This window comes from Podarcis erhardii (assembly GCF_964252035.2).
Source record: "Podarcis erhardii genome assembly, chromosome: 3".
Classification (NCBI taxonomy): domain Eukaryota; kingdom Metazoa; phylum Chordata; class Lepidosauria; order Squamata; family Lacertidae; genus Podarcis; species Podarcis erhardii.
Window position 1 is genome coordinate 79,479,634 of NC_138507.1, and position 16,097 is coordinate 79,495,730.

The following is a 16,097-nucleotide window of genomic DNA, read 5'->3' on the forward strand; positions in this document are numbered from 1 at the left end:
TTAAAATATTTTTAAATGGTCAGCAATGACTCTTTATGTAAATGCACCTTATCAAGTAACATATAGGGAGTTGCTTCTTCAGTCTGCCCCTACCTCGAACCCTTCCTGCGTGTGGAAAGGTAACACATCATGGAGTGTGGTTAGTGTTCTCCCCAAGGCTCAATTTAGAAGTGGGATGGAAGCCTTAGGACTCACACCCAGAGATGTTTTGCTGTTCCTCAACAGCGCTGAATCCAGGAGCACCCCAAATCTGTGGAGCTGCTTCTTCCAGGAGAGAACAATACCACCCAGAGCAGGCCATCTTCCCATCTCCAAGACAAAACGTCTCTGATTTTTCAGTATTTAGCTTCAGTTTATTGGGCCACACCCAACCCATGACTGCCTCCAAGCACTGGCCTAACACTTCAACTGCCTCTTCTGATTCAGTTGAAAACAGAGACAGAGCTGGGTGTCGTCCACATATTGATGACACTTAACTCCAAATTTCCTAATGACAGTTCTCAGGGGGCTTCATGTAGATGTTAAATAGCATTGGGGGGGGGGAGATGGAATCCTGTGGGACACCACAGGACAGCTCCCATGAAATGGCTCTGGAGATATGAGCGGTTTCCCCAACCCTCTGAGAGAAGCTCCAGAAGGATACTGTAGTCAACAGTACCAAAAGCCACTGCAAGATCAAGGTGAATGAGCCAAATTACACTCTTCTGGTAAAAGTCAGGCAACCAAGGCAGCTTCAATGCCATGACCAGACCTAAAGCCAGACTGGCATCTGGACCTGGGCAAGATGTCTAATTTTCTCCCCCCTCTCCTCCCTAGCCAGTGGTTGGGCCCTGTTCTTTGATAGCCACCAGCTCTGGCACTGACGTAGGAAGTGTGGAAGCTTTAGGGGTTGTGGTTCCTGTGTGGAAAATTTATACAGTAATTGGTTTTTTGTTTTGTTTTTGTTTTTTTACTGTCACATTTCTGTGATCTCATGCTCTCTGAAAGATTGAGCCATCAGGACTAACACAACAGATACTGCTTTTAGACTATAATGTGAGATATCATCATTCCGGTTGTGCTTTCCTATTCCCAGCTCTGTAGTATGTTCAATTGTTAGCTCGTGTAAGCTATGTAATTTAATTATTAACACAACCTCAAAGTCTATACCAAACATTGCTTTTGCATATACTTCTTCAATTCAGGATGTATTCAAACACTCAGTGCTCAAAACTCAGATGTTCACTGTTATAGAAAGTATGTGTGTGTGTGTGTGTTACAGCAGGCACATGGGTTTTTTTCAGCTTCAGTGTTTGATGGGTATTATACTCATGTTAAAATACTACAAATGTAATGCTACTTAAGGAAAAACCCAACTGCTGTTACAACACTTTGACCTCTAAAATAACTGTTGCTCTTTCCTTTGAACAGAATACTGTTGAAAAGTGGAACCTGCTAATAGAAAGTCACATCAATATTAGAGGGAAATGAGATTTTTGACTGTGTTTGTTTCATCTTAAGTGGAGCAAATCTTTATGTAAAAGAGGAATTGTTTAGCATTTTACTCACATGTTCATCTCCCATGGCTTCAGAACCAATTGATAAATAACTCACTTAAAGAATTGCTTTCCCCCCCACCCTCCAAAAACAAATATTGACTCATATATCAATAGTGTTGAAAACTTTGATTTAGGTGCCTTACTTTGTTAAATGTGTTTTTGGAGATCAGATTGCCCTCAGGTGCAAGCAACTAACTAGTGAAAAGAAATAGTGCTTCCTAGACATTGGATCTAGTAAAAAATATATGAAAAATTCAAAAGGTGTGGAGTGTGTGTGAGAGAGAGAAAGAAGACCATGAGTTGTCTTTATGTATGCTTGAATGAATAGATCTCTTGCAAACTTTTAACAGTCATAACATTACATTTAGAGAAGTTTTGTTCGGCATCAAACATTCTTGCATGTATCATTCTTCAGTAAACTAAGTCACTGAAACCATTGAAACCATCTATATAAACAGCTGAATTTCTTAATATGAGGAGTCATAACTGATTTTAATTGATTAACGTGTTATGAGCATTATATAATTTATTTTATTTGTATTTGTATTCTGCTTTTAAACCATAATGTTCCCTCCAACCCCCCTCTTTGTCTTTTTTTAAAGAGAGCACAATCAGATGAACTTGAAAAGATAGAAAAACATGGCAAATCAAGTAAAGAAAAGGAGAATGCCAAGTCTTTGGACAAACCTGAACAGTAAGGACCCTATGGTTGGGGATTCTATTGGGCTGCAATGCTACCTTCTGCTTTGTGGGAGAACAATTTGCCTGTGAAATTCATATAATAGATTTAAATAATACTTTTCATTAACTTCGGCAGGTTTCTTTATGAGCTGTCCCTCATTCCCAACTTCTCAGAACGAGTCTTTTGTATCCTGTTCCAGTCAACGTTTTCTGAAAGCATTTCCTCCATCCACAGCAAACTTGAATTGTTGCAGAAACTGTGTGAGGTAGGTTAACTTTGGACTATGTGATGTGAGGGCTAGATTTGCTGATATTTAATCTTTCTTGTTCAGCAATACTCATATTTCAAAAGTTTTATTTACTTTAGCTGCTCATTAAATGTGAAGGATAGCAGTCCTGCTGAATGGAACATTTTATGATTGTGCTTCAAGATCAAAGCAAATCTTAAGATTTGGCTTTCAGTGCTGAAATATAACATCACAAGTCTGTAGCCAATGCACACCAACCTCTAGAGAATAATGTACCTTCTTCCTGTGCCAAAGCAAAATCTCTTCTGTCTGTAACTGATGCTGCCTTCCCTTTAGCATTTTCTAAACAAACACTATTTGGCCTTTTCTCTTAATGTGTGTGTTAATTTTTGTAAACATCCTTTCTGTTATAATTTCTAATAATCAGATTGGAGTAATTTGGTGACATTGACATTAGCTAAACATCTTGAAACTTAGCTACAATAAGAATCTATGGCTGCTGCTATCCTATATCCATTTAATCTGGGAATACAGTGGTGCCCCGCAAGACGAATGCCTCGCAAGACAAAAAACTCGCTAGACAAAAGAGTTTTCAGTTTTTTGAGGTGCTTCACAAGACGAATTTCCCTATGGGCTTGCTTTGCAAGACAAAACGTCTTGCGAGTTCTTGCGAGTTTGTTTCCTTTTTCTTAAAGCCGCTAAGCCGTTAATAGCCGCTAAGCCGCTAAGCCACTAATAGCCACTAAGCTGCTAATAGCTGTGCTTCGCAAGACGAAAAAACCGCAAGACGAAGAGACTCGTGGAACAGATTAATTCCGTCTTGCGAGGCACCACTGTAATCCCCATTGAACTCAGTGGGAGTTACTGTTAAGTAGACATGTATGAAATTGTGCTACATTTCCTAAACATTCTTCTACAAATTCCTAAACATTCCTAAACATTCTTCTACAAATGTAGCAAGTATGGTCAAACAGCTCTTTGCAGCAATGTACAACTGATATTTTCAGTGCCATTTTTCTAGAAAAAGAGATATGAACACCTCCCTTGTTCTCTTATAATGGCAATGGGGCCCACCTGAGAGATGCCAGAACTCATTTCCAGCGAGTTCCAGCTGAAAAAACCCTGATTATTTGTCGCTTGCATTAAAAGTTGTTTGGTTGGCATCTGTCTGTCCTGGGAGACAATGTAGTAGTGCGCTTTTGTGGTTGAAGTCAAGCTGTTGGAAGGTTACAGTGCCTGTTCTGGCTGTAGAAACCGATACACGAGTCACATGTTTTGTTGCAGTAAAAACTCTCACCTTAACTCTCATCTCACTGCTTCACCATCATATTTCTCTGGGGTAAAAATCTAGGTTGCGTTGACTGCCCCAAAATATTTTCAGAGTGAAATGCATGCTTTTGAGGGTATTAATAATAATAATAATAAATTTTATTTATATCCCGCCCTCCCCAGCCGAAGCCGGGCTCAGGGCGGCTAACAACACTAAAACAGTACAACATTATAAAAACATTATAAAAATTAATTAAAATCAAAATTGATGGCAACCATAAACTAAAGTTTTGTAAAGATTGCCAAAGGAGGGAGTCAGGCTGCGCCCTGACCAAAGGCCAGGTGGAACAGCTCTGTCTTGCAGGCCCTGCGGAAAGATGTCAAGTCCTGCAGGGCCCTTGTCTCTTGTGACAGAGCGTTCCACCAGGTTGGAGCCGCAGCCGAAAAAGCCCTGGCTCTAGCTGAGGCCAGCCTAACCTCTCTGTGGCCTGGGACCTTCAAGGTGTTTTTATTTGAAGACCGTAAGTTCCTCTGTGGGGCATACCAGGAGAAACACTGGTATGAAACACTCCCCACTCCAAACCCTATTGCTGTAGCTCTTTCTGTGATTTTTGTGTCTCTTTTTAGTCTGAAGTGCTGCTGCTTTGATGCCATTCCCCCCTGGTTAGTCATTACATTATCCCAACCAGTCTGGTACTGGCTAATGAACTTTATACTGTCATGGTACTACGTAATCAATTAGATTTGGCCATGTGCCGATATCACTGAGGAAAGCCTTTCCCTTGCCCTCATTCTGATTGGTTGGGGAAGAGGGTGCTACAAACCAACCAACCAACCAATCAATCAATCAATCAAAAAGGCCACCTTCTTTCAGGAGTCTTTCATTGGGCATTGCCTGAGGCAACTGAGTGAATACTTCCTCTCAGTCTTGCAGTACAGGGTCTGAGTAGAAAAAAGAGGCTTAGTTTGTCCTCTTTCACCCTCCCCTACTATTCTCAAGAGAGCAGTAAACAGATTTCATCTAACATAATACTAATGAAGCTTTTTAGGCCTTTAAGAAGAGTTGACTTTTGTTTGCCATCCTTTTTTAGGCATCAAGAATCCAGTTGCTAAAAGTAGGGTGGCCCACCTCATTAAGAATGGTCTGTGTGTGTGTTCTTAATGAGAAACAGAAGTATAATTTTCAAAGTATAACAGAATGGCTCCATTGTTCCAGATACCTCCTTCCATCAGGAGAGGATGGTTGTGGGGCTTAACCCACTATGCGGAAGCCTACGTGGTGGTGGTCTTCCTTTGTGCCAAGCATTGGTGTGCCAGGGGTTCTCTTGCTGGCTGAGTCATGCTCACACCATTGCTGCTGGTGATGCTTATTTATCTCTCTGCTAGCAAGGGTAAGATGACTAATTTGCTAGTGAAGAGAAAACTGTTCACAACATGTATTCTGTGGTTGTTTCTTGTCAAGAATGGGGATCATTCTGGTTTTTTCTGGTGCCAAATCCAGAGTTGATTGCTGCAAGTTATGTTATGGCTGGTGATATTTGCACAGTTACTCTAATGCACATGCAGCCTTTGCACACCTCCCCTGTGGGCCTCCAATATCCCCTGTTTATGATTTTTTCCCATCACCATAAAACATTATTGTGACTTTCCCCTGCTGTCAAAATATGTGCTTTCTTTCCCAGGTACACACCTGCTATATGCCAAATAGAGCATGTACTTAGAGCTTCACCTAACATTTTCTATGATTGAGCTGTTATATGACACCTCCAACCACTTTCTCTTGACAAAATATGACGCTTGTCCCTTAATGGAAACCGGGAAACCTTGATGATGATGATGATGATGATGATGATAGTAGTAATAACAGTTTATTTATACCCTGCCCAGCTGGCTGGGTTTCCCTGTTATATATGTGTATATCTTGAAGAGGAGTGACCTTAATGATACCAAATGATTAATAAGTACTGATATTCTGTGCCAGGGAAGGGTAGGGGGTGGTGGTAAAAGTTTCAGCATTTGAACAACATTTTGGTGTTATTTTATTTGTAACCCATGAGCAACAGTTAAGTCCTACAAAATAGTTACCATTGAGGTTTTATTTAGATAATCATAGCATGAATATGATATGCAAAAGTAAGTTACAGCATATATATTTCTTATAACAAATAATCATTTTTGCCATTGCCATTGTCTATTATTTCTTAAATGAAACCAAATATTTCTGATGAAGAAGTTGCTCTGTATCTTGTTTTCTCAGACACTGAAGAATGGCTCAGGAGTTATGCAGGTCTTAAGTTTGGTCCTTGCTTTTGGGAATTACATGAATGGTGGAAACAGGACAAGAGGACAAGCAGATGGCTTTGGGTTAGACATACTTCCCAAACTGAAAGATGTCAAGAGTAGCGTAAGTTTGGTTCTTTGCAGTTGTTGTAAAACTTAATGTTGTATTCTTTAGCTCATAGATTCCCTGTGGTTACCTCAGTCATTAAATAAATGGTTGATCACATCTGTTATGTATATGGTCCTTAAAGTCTTGTTTCCATACTGTTTTTTTTTTTAAAAAAAAAATTCACATTTTCAAATTTTACATTTCATTATAGCCATCCATTATAGCCATCCATCCAACTTCTTCCCTCCCTTCCCTTCCAAGGTTCTTTTAATTTACCCACCATTCCTGCATATTTTTATATACCCATCTAATTCAGTTCTCCCATCTTACATCCCTTTTAAATATGTTATACTGTTGAATTTTCCTTAATACTGCCAGCATTTTCATCTGTACACAAATATTTACTACATACTCAGTGAAAATTTTCCACTCCTCTAAATACCTGTGATTCTTGCTCTCTAATTCTGCTTGCTAGACCTGCTAACTCTGCATATTCTATCATCATAAGTTACCAGTCCTCCTTGCTAGGGACCTCCCTCACCTTCCATTTTTGGGCTAATAGGATCCGAGCCACTGTTGTTGTATACATAAATGTCTGAACCATTCCTAACAGAAATGCCTCTGGGGTTTTTTGGGGAATTTTATTTTAAACATTTTTTTTCATCTCATTATATATCATCTCCCAATATTCTTTAACTTTTTTTGCATGCCCACTACATATGAAAAAGCCCCTTCCATGTCTTTACATTTCCAACACAAATTCGATTCCACTTTACAGGTTTTAGCTAGTCTACTTGGGGCTAAATACCATCTATGAATCACTTTCATGTAGTTCTCTTTCAACATGTAACATGCAGTAAATTTCTTTCTTCCAGACTTTCTCCCAGAGGTTTAATTCTATTGTATACCCTATATCAGTTGTCCAGTGGGTCATTGAGGCTTTAACCAGCTCATCTTTTGTTTCCCATTCCAATAGTAGCTTATACATTTTAGACAATATTTTTTCCTCTTTCAGATTGTGAGCTTTGGTCCAAAAATGCATTGTTTTCATACTTTTAGATAACCAAATATTTCAGAGATTCCGTCAACAGTACACTTTCTATGTTTTATTGCATTCAAACTCTTCTTCCCACCATTTATATATAAGATAATGGTGACAGTGCACATTTACATGGTCAGACCTTAATACATGTATCCCTCATGAATGTATCTAATTAACAAGAATTATATCAAAAATTTGGCTAATCTAGCAGGTTCTCTTTTTTTCATTAGCAAGAAATCAGAAACAGGTAGAAAGACGTTAAGTAGTTGTTCTCTCAGGATAACCTTATGTGAACAAGCTCTTAATTGCTTATAAGAATGTCTACAAAGCATAGAAAGCATTTACAAATGGAAAAAAGTCTTAAGGATATAATTATATATCGCATGTACCCTTGGAAGCAAGTAGAAGAGATTTGAATGCTAAGTAACACTGCAAATTGCAAAAAAAAAAAAAAGTAACTTGATGAATTTTGTTGCAGGATTCATTTTTCTAGGAAGCTTCCCATCTTGATCATTGATTGGTCCCATCCCATTGCTGATGTCAGTTACTGAAATACAGTCTTTTAGCATTGCATCACTTCAAGACTCTGTTGAGAAAGGCCAGGAATACATACTGGAATGAAGCATTTCTTTCTATTTGGCCACTTTGAACACTAATTGGTAATGTCTGAAGTGACCAAAGACAATGAAACAAATACTAGCCAAAAATTATCAATAGTCAACTAAGTGTCAAATTTCCCTTAATACTAGAAATAAGTCTATAAAAGTAGAAGAGTGAAAAGACCCCCCGATTGTGATTTTTGATGTTGGGAACAATTCTGCATGCAGCACCCGGGGTGCGGAATGTTTAACAGAAATGACTATGAATGGCTGAAAGCGTAAGAAATGGTGTTCAGGTGTGAGTATGTATCCTCTGTGGGTCTTTTCACATTGGACAACAGACACTAAGGTCCCATCCATTCTGAAGTGGATCTGGATCAAGCTACTGAGAGGCTTACAATTCATGGAATGTGGCAACTCACATCATCACTGCACACCAGAGGCTGGCAGACAATACCATGCTGTAGCCTTCAGACTCCAGCACACTGATGTTGGCAGTCCAGCACACTGATGTTGGCATTGGTTGATGTGAAGGCTTAAGTAGCTCCGTGATACAATGTCAAAAAATGCCAAATAAATTGGATTCATTTACACTTGCTGTGTCCACAGCACACTTCTTGAAATTTCAGAACATGCATTAGGGATAACTTATGAAAATGACAACCCTCCTTTTCTACATAGTGAAAGTTGTACTGAAATTGTTGTGTTTTATCATTACATCTGCCTATTTTCCAAAATGAATCTGTATTGAACTTTGAATTTCATGCAGGTTCCTTTATTAGTGATCCTAAATTAAATTGTTGTGCTTTTTCTTTTCTTTTTAAGAAAATAAGAAAGGTCATTCTTGGACCATTGTTCCATCTTGCCCAGAAATTCTCAGGGAAATTTACAAGCAGGGCATAATGGAGAATGTTATCTGATGTTTGTCACTAGTAACAGGAGTTATAGTGCCTCTAAATTGGCCAATGTTTTAACTGTCTTGGCTAATAGGCTTTGACTGAGTTTTCCTTAATGTAGTTGTCTAATGCTGTATCTATGCGTAAAGGTAAAGGTAAAAGGACCAGTGAGAGCCAGTGTGGTGTAGTGGTTAAGAGCGGTAGTCTCGTAATCTGGGGAACCGGGTTCGCGTCTTCGCTCCTCCACATGCAGCTGCTGGGTGACCTTGGGCCAGTCACACTTCTTTGAAGTCTCTCAGCCCCACTCACCTCACAGAGTGTTTGTTGTGGGGGAGGAAGGGAAAGGAGATTGTTAGCCGCTTTGAGACTCCTGAAGGGGAGTGAAAGGCGGGATATCAAATCCAAACTCTTCTTCTTCTTCTACCCCTGACCATTAGGTCCAGTTGTGACTGACTCTGGGGTTGCGGCGCTCATCTCGCTTTATTGGCCAAGGGAGCTGACATGCAGCTTCCGAGTCATGTGGCCAGCATGACTAAGCCGCTTCTGGCGAACCAGAGCAGCGCACAGAAATGCTGTAGGCTCAGTGGTTTAGACCACAGCGCCACCCGCGTCCCTTATCTATGCATAGTGACCACCATAACATCCTGTGGCAATGAGTTTCATAAACTATGTGTGTGATTTGCATGAAGAAGCACTTTGTTTTGTCCTCTTTAAACATATTGTCAACAGTTCTTTGGATAACCTGCCCTCAAGCTCCAGCATTTGTTTCCTATTAATTGCATTACTGTTCAGTTATAAACAGTATCCAGTGGTTTAAGTTGAAGCAGACATAGTTCAGAAACTTTCAGTTTAAGGAATCATTAATAGAGTTTTACATTCTGTCCATTGGTATCCCTATCATCATTAATTTCTCTGCCATTGCCCTTTACTATCGGAAAATAACAGCTAGATATAGATGAAACAAGGGATAAAAGAAAAGACTGTACACATGTCCTCATATTTTGGGCATTCAACACTCCCTTTAATTTTCTGTTCATATACATGCAAGATTGGACTCTATTTCCTTTAATCCTGATTTAATATGTCAGCTCTTGCTTCTCTGCAAACATAGCTCTGAGTTATAATGCTCTTGTCCTCTTCCTAAGTTTCCTTCACCTTCTAGTTTAATGGTTTACCAACTGTATAAAAAATAGAAATGATGAGCAAAAATTGGATAAATTTTATTCACAATAGCTTCATTATTTAATTTTGCCCCTGTACAGGACAACAGCAGAAGTCTTCTGTCATATATCGTATCATATTATTTGCGTAATTTTGATGAGGTAGGTATAAATGTCTCCATTTTAACTTATTTTGTTTGGGTTTTCTTGCTTCTGTCACTGAAGCTTAATTCACTGTCTTCTAGTGGTTTAAGTGTGACAGTATGCTCTGCATATAGCTTTGATTGACCATTATCTGCTAGGAATGTGGATATGTTTTTGAGGTGAAATGTTGTTGCTGTTGTTATGGTTATTAGATTAGATTTCTTTTTTTTATAAATAATTTTTATTAGTTTTCACAACAATAAACAAGAAAAAAGAAAACAAACACAACACAGAAAAAACAAATAAACATAAAACATGACTTCCCCATACCTCCTTTTCACTGCATCCTTATTCCAAAAGATTTTTTAGCAACCCTTTAATCAATTTTTCTATTGGTTCTCTTTAAGTTTCCATAAAATTATTATTTACAGCTGTAATTCTCTGTTTCTCTTTTTTTTTTTAATAATTTTTATTGGGTTTTTACATTTTATAGCAACAAACACACACACAAAGACAAAAACACACAAACACACAAATACAATTACATACCCTAATTTTCTTTACCCACTTTCATTGACTTCCCCCCACCCCCTCCTCTTACATCCCAGTTCCAGAATTAATTCAGCAAGTTCTTACCTAACCTCTTAAACATATTCATATTGTTTTTAAAAATTAAATTCTTTTTGTTTATCTATATTCAACTTATCCAATTCTCTTATAATCATTAATTTCTTTTTTTTTTAAGGTCGATCTAACTTCCCCTCCACAAATTTTCCCTTTATTATATTAATTATAGGTCACATTGACCAAGTAAAACAAATCATAACATTTTATAGTTCTATTCTCTCTCCCCCCCCTGCCCCGGTTTCTGTCCCTTCCCAGACAAATGTCCAAAAAACAAACAAAAAATAGTTCTTAGCCCGGATTCCTCACGTCCGAGGCGTCTGATTCTCTGTCAGTCCCTCTCTGCCAACTATATTGGTAATCCTCTTTGTTGGTCCTAAGACCCCGAAGGAGTTCAGTCAGAGTCACATCATATTTTCTTTCATCCAGAATGTTAAAGAGTGTTTGCTGCGAAGGACCATCTAGTTTTCCATACTCAAGAGGAAAGTCCCAATCATGTTGCTTTATTCTTTTTAGTTTTAATATTCCAAGTACTCCAGGGACTTCTCTCTTCTTCTTTCTCATCTTTCGCAGGTTTGTAATCCAAAGGTCTTCTTGCTCATACTCTAACAATGCAGATTCCTGGTTGATATTTTCCACTTGTAGTGTCTGAACTCCTTCTTTCTTCTCTGTCAATTCCAAAGGCATCTCTTCCTGCTCAGCTGCAGAGTTTTTGTCATGCGTCTCCTTTGTGCATTCAGCAGAGTTGTTTGTTACAGAATTCAAGGTCATAAAAACTTTACTCAAAGCCATACTCTGCTCCTGCAGGATTCCCACGAGAAAGAACATTTTTTCTATCTCCGCCAGTAATTTTCCTTCTGCAGCCATTGTAATGTCACTAATTCCCCCTAGGGGGCTTTCAGTTATTTAGTAGTCCTTTTCCAATAATCTGTTACTTTGTTATTATCAATACTTTGTTTCCAATCGCCTCAGTTCAAATGTATCAGCTTTAATTCCAAGAGTTGTTAAATAACAAAATTCTTTACTTTGTCCGCCCGTTTGACAGCTTCTTTGACAGCTGTCAAACTCCTTTCATTTCTTCCTCCGGCACCCAAATAGGACACTCCCGGGTTTTTGGGGGGGATTACACACAAAGTTCCAAAATTCCCTTTCTCTCCAGCACAAAATCTTCTATCAAATTTGTGAAAAACTTTAAAATCATCAAAACCGTATTCATTCCGCCTTAATTCTCCGTTCCTTGCTTTAAATCGTCTATAAGTAGAGGGGGTGCGGACTTCCCTTTAACACATCCCCCGATTGTGCCAAATTCACAGGATAAAATTTTTAAAGTCCAAATTCCACTACTCACGGGTCCTTTATTATCCAGTCCAAATTTTAGGAAGAAAGTCAGCGCTCTCCGGCCATGGCTTGCGGCTTCGCTCCACTGAAGTAGCGGTCTACTCTCAGCACCACGCCACTCTCCGTACCCTCTCCGTAGCCTTTAAAAAGGCTCTTCGTGGGTCAGGGAGGGCGCTTAAGGTGCCCACCGAGTCACCAAGTCCGCAGGCTTCCGCGCCTGCGGTTTCTGAGGGTCCCCGTGTCGCCGGCACGGCAAGACCCGTCTTCAGTAGAGCCGATTCCCTCCGGAGCTCGGAGGGAATCCGCCATTAGCCGTTCGTGCTAACCCGGAAGTTGTAATTCTCTGTTTCTCACCCCTTAACATCTTAACAGTCCTCAATTTTGCAGCAGTTTTTAAGATATACTTTAAATTTTTTCCAGTCCTCTTCCACCGCCTCTTTCCTCTGGTCACGGATACTCTGGTTTCTCTTCAGATCGTATAAATCTTTCGCCTTTTAGATTAGATTTCTAACCCGCTCTTCACCCTAAGGACCCAGAGTGGGTTACAACAGTATAAAAATACAATAAGCAAAATAACATGTTTTTTTAAAAAGAAAAACTACCAGAAGGGTAGATTGAAGCTTACCCCTCAGTGGCGTCAGAGACATCTGCCAAAACAATCTATTCAAGATTGTACATGCCATCTACAACAAAAACTAATACTTCACAATCATGCATAAAAAATTGCATACACTGAAATTAGAATTGGAAATTGAAATCTCATGTTACTCTGGAATATCCATATTTTTGAGAAGGCAACGGTACTAGCTCAGGCCTCCTTCCCTGAGAAAATGTGTAAATCATTTTTGCAGAAATGAATCTGGAAATAAATATCAAGTCATATTACTACTGGGCTTAATGGGCACAGGGAGCTTCAGTTCATCTTTCAACGCAGGGATGAGAAAGCTGTCTCTTTCCTCTCTTCAGAGGTGGTTAGCCCAATGGTCAGGGATGATGGCTGTTGTAGTCCAACAACATCTGGATGGCTACAGGTTTCCAGTCCCTGTTCTTGTGTAACTATGCCCTGGTCTCCATCTGCTTTACAGCTGGAAAAATACAGCTATCCCACTCATCTTGAGGCTCCGGCCACTCTACTCTACTTTTTACCTTTTTAAATATAGTTGGAGACTAGTTCATCTTTTCCACAAGCACACAATGAGCTACCAAGTGTTATTGCCCATTTGCTTGTTGGATTCCATTTATCTGGTATTAACAAGCCTGTACCTTGACTGCTTAGATACTATATTTGCTTTAATAAGTAGGTGTCAAAAGTTGAGCTCATACCTCAATTGCAAATATTTTATTATTTTAATATTATTTATTTTATGCTTTGTCAGGATGCTGGAAAAGAGCAGTGCATCTTCCCTCTTCCAGAGCCACAGGACCTTTTTCAAGCTACTCAGTTAAAATTTGAAGAGTTTCAGAAGGATCTCCGCAAACTTAAAAAAGACTTGCGAGGTACGTGTTTGCAGTCCCTTTTGAGAAACATTTAGAAGATTTCTCTCTGTGTATCTAAAGTTTGAAAGATATGATGCCCATAAAGCCAAATGTATGTCACAGATATGAATAAAAGCCTTCAAGTGAATGTTATCAGCAATTGATTGCAAAACTAAGCTTCTGCAGAAGAGAAAACAGTTATTCTACATAACTTATGTGGTTTGTCTTGAGAAGGTGAATGGGCTGTGAGGGAAGTCATCATTTGGAATTTCTGACATATCACGTAGAAAATCTGAAATAACTTGCACAGAAAGCATGGCACAATATTTAAGAACACAGAGCTTAATATATAAATTGTTAAAAGTGCCAGAGTATTCTTGATGGGCTATTTAGGCTGCAGTCCTGGAAATAAGTTCTGCTGAACAAAGTGGAGCTAATTTATGAGTTGACATGTATAGGATTGTTCTGTTAATCTAGCTCTCCAAAGCAGCAGGATGGTCTTAAACCACGACATATATTCAACAAGACAGATGTTTATTTAACCATAGACAGTTGCTAATATTCTTGTCTTGGTGGCTGAACATGTCGTTACAAGATGAATCTGATTTTGTAGATATATTTCAGACAGGTTTCAGACCCGGTTTGGAACTGAAACTGCCTTTGTTGTTCTCTTGGAATTCTTAGCGGCTTTTGATACCAATGACCATGATATCTGTCTGAGATGGCTGTTGGATATAATGCTTTGAAATGGTTCTGCTTTTCCAATTCCAGGAGCTGGTGTTGGATCCTTTGAGAAATGTTCTTCAGAGTCCCACAATTAAAGATCCTGGTGGATTTTTATTTTAAGTGTTCAGTAAGCACTGAAAGTTCAGGAGGGATAGGGGGCTGTCTGACCTCACTTGGAAGGGAATTCCAGAAAATTGGACCCACAATGCTGAAAGCACAGCTCCTTGTGGATTCAAGCCAAGTATATGAGCCATGGGGACCACTAATAGAGGCTCCCCTGAAGTACACAGTGATTGAGCAGGGCTATAAGGCATCAGATATCCTGGACCTTGTATTAAGGATCTTGTAAATTAAGACTCACCTGCCAACCTAGCAGTTCAAAAGCACGTCAAAGTGCAAGTAGATAAATAGGTACCGCTCTGGTGGGAAGGTAAACAGCGTTTCCGTGCGCTGCTCTGGTTTGCCAGAAGCGGCTTAGTCATGCTGGCCACATGACCCAGAAGCTGTACGCTGGCTCCCTCGGCCAATAAAGCGAGATGAGTGCCGCAACCCCAGAGTCATCTGTGACTGGACCTAATGGTCAGGGGTCCCTTTACCTTTTTAAATTAAGACTATTAAGAGTCGTGAAGCTGCCCCTGTAGCATGTGGGCAGCCAGTGCAAGCTTTGGAGCACAAGTAGTGTCTGTCCCCAACAAGCCTCACCGCAGCATTTCCCATCAGCTGGAGCCTTGGGATGAGGCCCAAGAGTCACCCCACCTTGCAATAATCAAGTTCTGAGATTGCCATTATTAATGGAGATTTCCCCTGCTTCTCAGTTGTACAAGCCAATCTGAAACCGTTCAGTATCTCTCGGTTGCTTCTGGCTTAATATAATGCTGGTCCTGCACATGACAGTCAAGCAATGTCATTCTAAATGGAGACTGGTGATTACGGTTGCAAGATAAAGCTCTTAAGAGTCACAAGCAGTTGGAAAAACATGACATGAGTTTCTTCTCACATGAGGAAACAATTTTCTGAGGTTTTCAAAGCAGCAAATTTAGCATGGCATTAAAGCTAGTGCAATTTGACTTGACGAAAAGAATCCTTTTAATGGCTTTAGCTGAATTTATCGATGGCTTTTGCAAGTTTTATAAACCATTGGATGCTCATCTTAATAGCTGAATACTCTTTTTGTGGGGGGGGGAGGGTTCCAAATAACTATTAAACTAAACAGATATGTACTCTTACTCCCCATTCCCCACCATATATCTCTTTCTTACTTGCACAAACACAGATTCCTTGCATGTACATAGACGCTCAAGCATACTCTTATTTCCTCATGCATATTGTCATATATGCTCCTTGCCATCAGTTTTCTTTCTTTATGGCCCTTCCTCCTGTGACAGCATAGGACAGTGAACAACACAGAAGAATAATCAAGCAATAATTAAAAACATCTAAAAATACATCTCTAAAAGGAAGAAACAAAAAAATACAAAAACAATGCCAGCTGCTGAAATTTTGGTTGAGATTCATATCTGAAAAGTCTGACTAAACAAATATGTCTTCAGTTTGTGTCTAAACGTCATCAGTATGAGGGGCAGAGGCATCTTCTTGGGGAAGGTGTTCCATAGATGGGGCACTGCCATGGAGAAGGCCTTGTCACACGTTGTCTCCCCTGAGCTAGTAAAACTTACATCCAGAGGCCTGGATCCGACCTAGCCCTACACAAATGGAAGAATCCTTCCATTCATGAAGGGAACTGGGATCGAGCAGGGGCTCCTGCTCAAGTTCATGGGTGAAGCAGCATTTTTTGCCCATCTCCCCTTTCCCTGCAGCTACCTACATGCCTCTCATTCTGCTCCAGAAATTCATCCAACCTTCTGGAACAGATTTTCAAGGGGCAGAGGGGGAAGGATAGATCAGTAAAACCCCACAATTCCCTTCTGCTTGTAGTCAGAGGCACTATGCATCTGAATACTAGTTGC

At 39.7% G+C, this 16,097-nt stretch overlaps 1 protein-coding gene across 1 annotated transcript in view; it reads left to right on the top strand.

Annotated features, from left to right (window-relative positions):
* FMN2 (formin 2) overlaps positions 1-16,097 on the top strand; it is a 158,069-nt gene that overhangs the window by 106,676 nt on the left and 35,296 nt on the right. Inside the window, exons 9-13 of the mRNA XM_081856331.1 lie at positions 2,141-2,232; positions 2,356-2,485; positions 5,994-6,140; positions 9,925-9,984; positions 13,305-13,425. Coding sequence (XP_081712457.1) covers positions 2,141-2,232; positions 2,356-2,485; positions 5,994-6,140; positions 9,925-9,984; positions 13,305-13,425 — 550 coding nt within the window. The remainder of the gene's footprint in view (positions 1-2,140; positions 2,233-2,355; positions 2,486-5,993; positions 6,141-9,924; positions 9,985-13,304; positions 13,426-16,097) is intronic.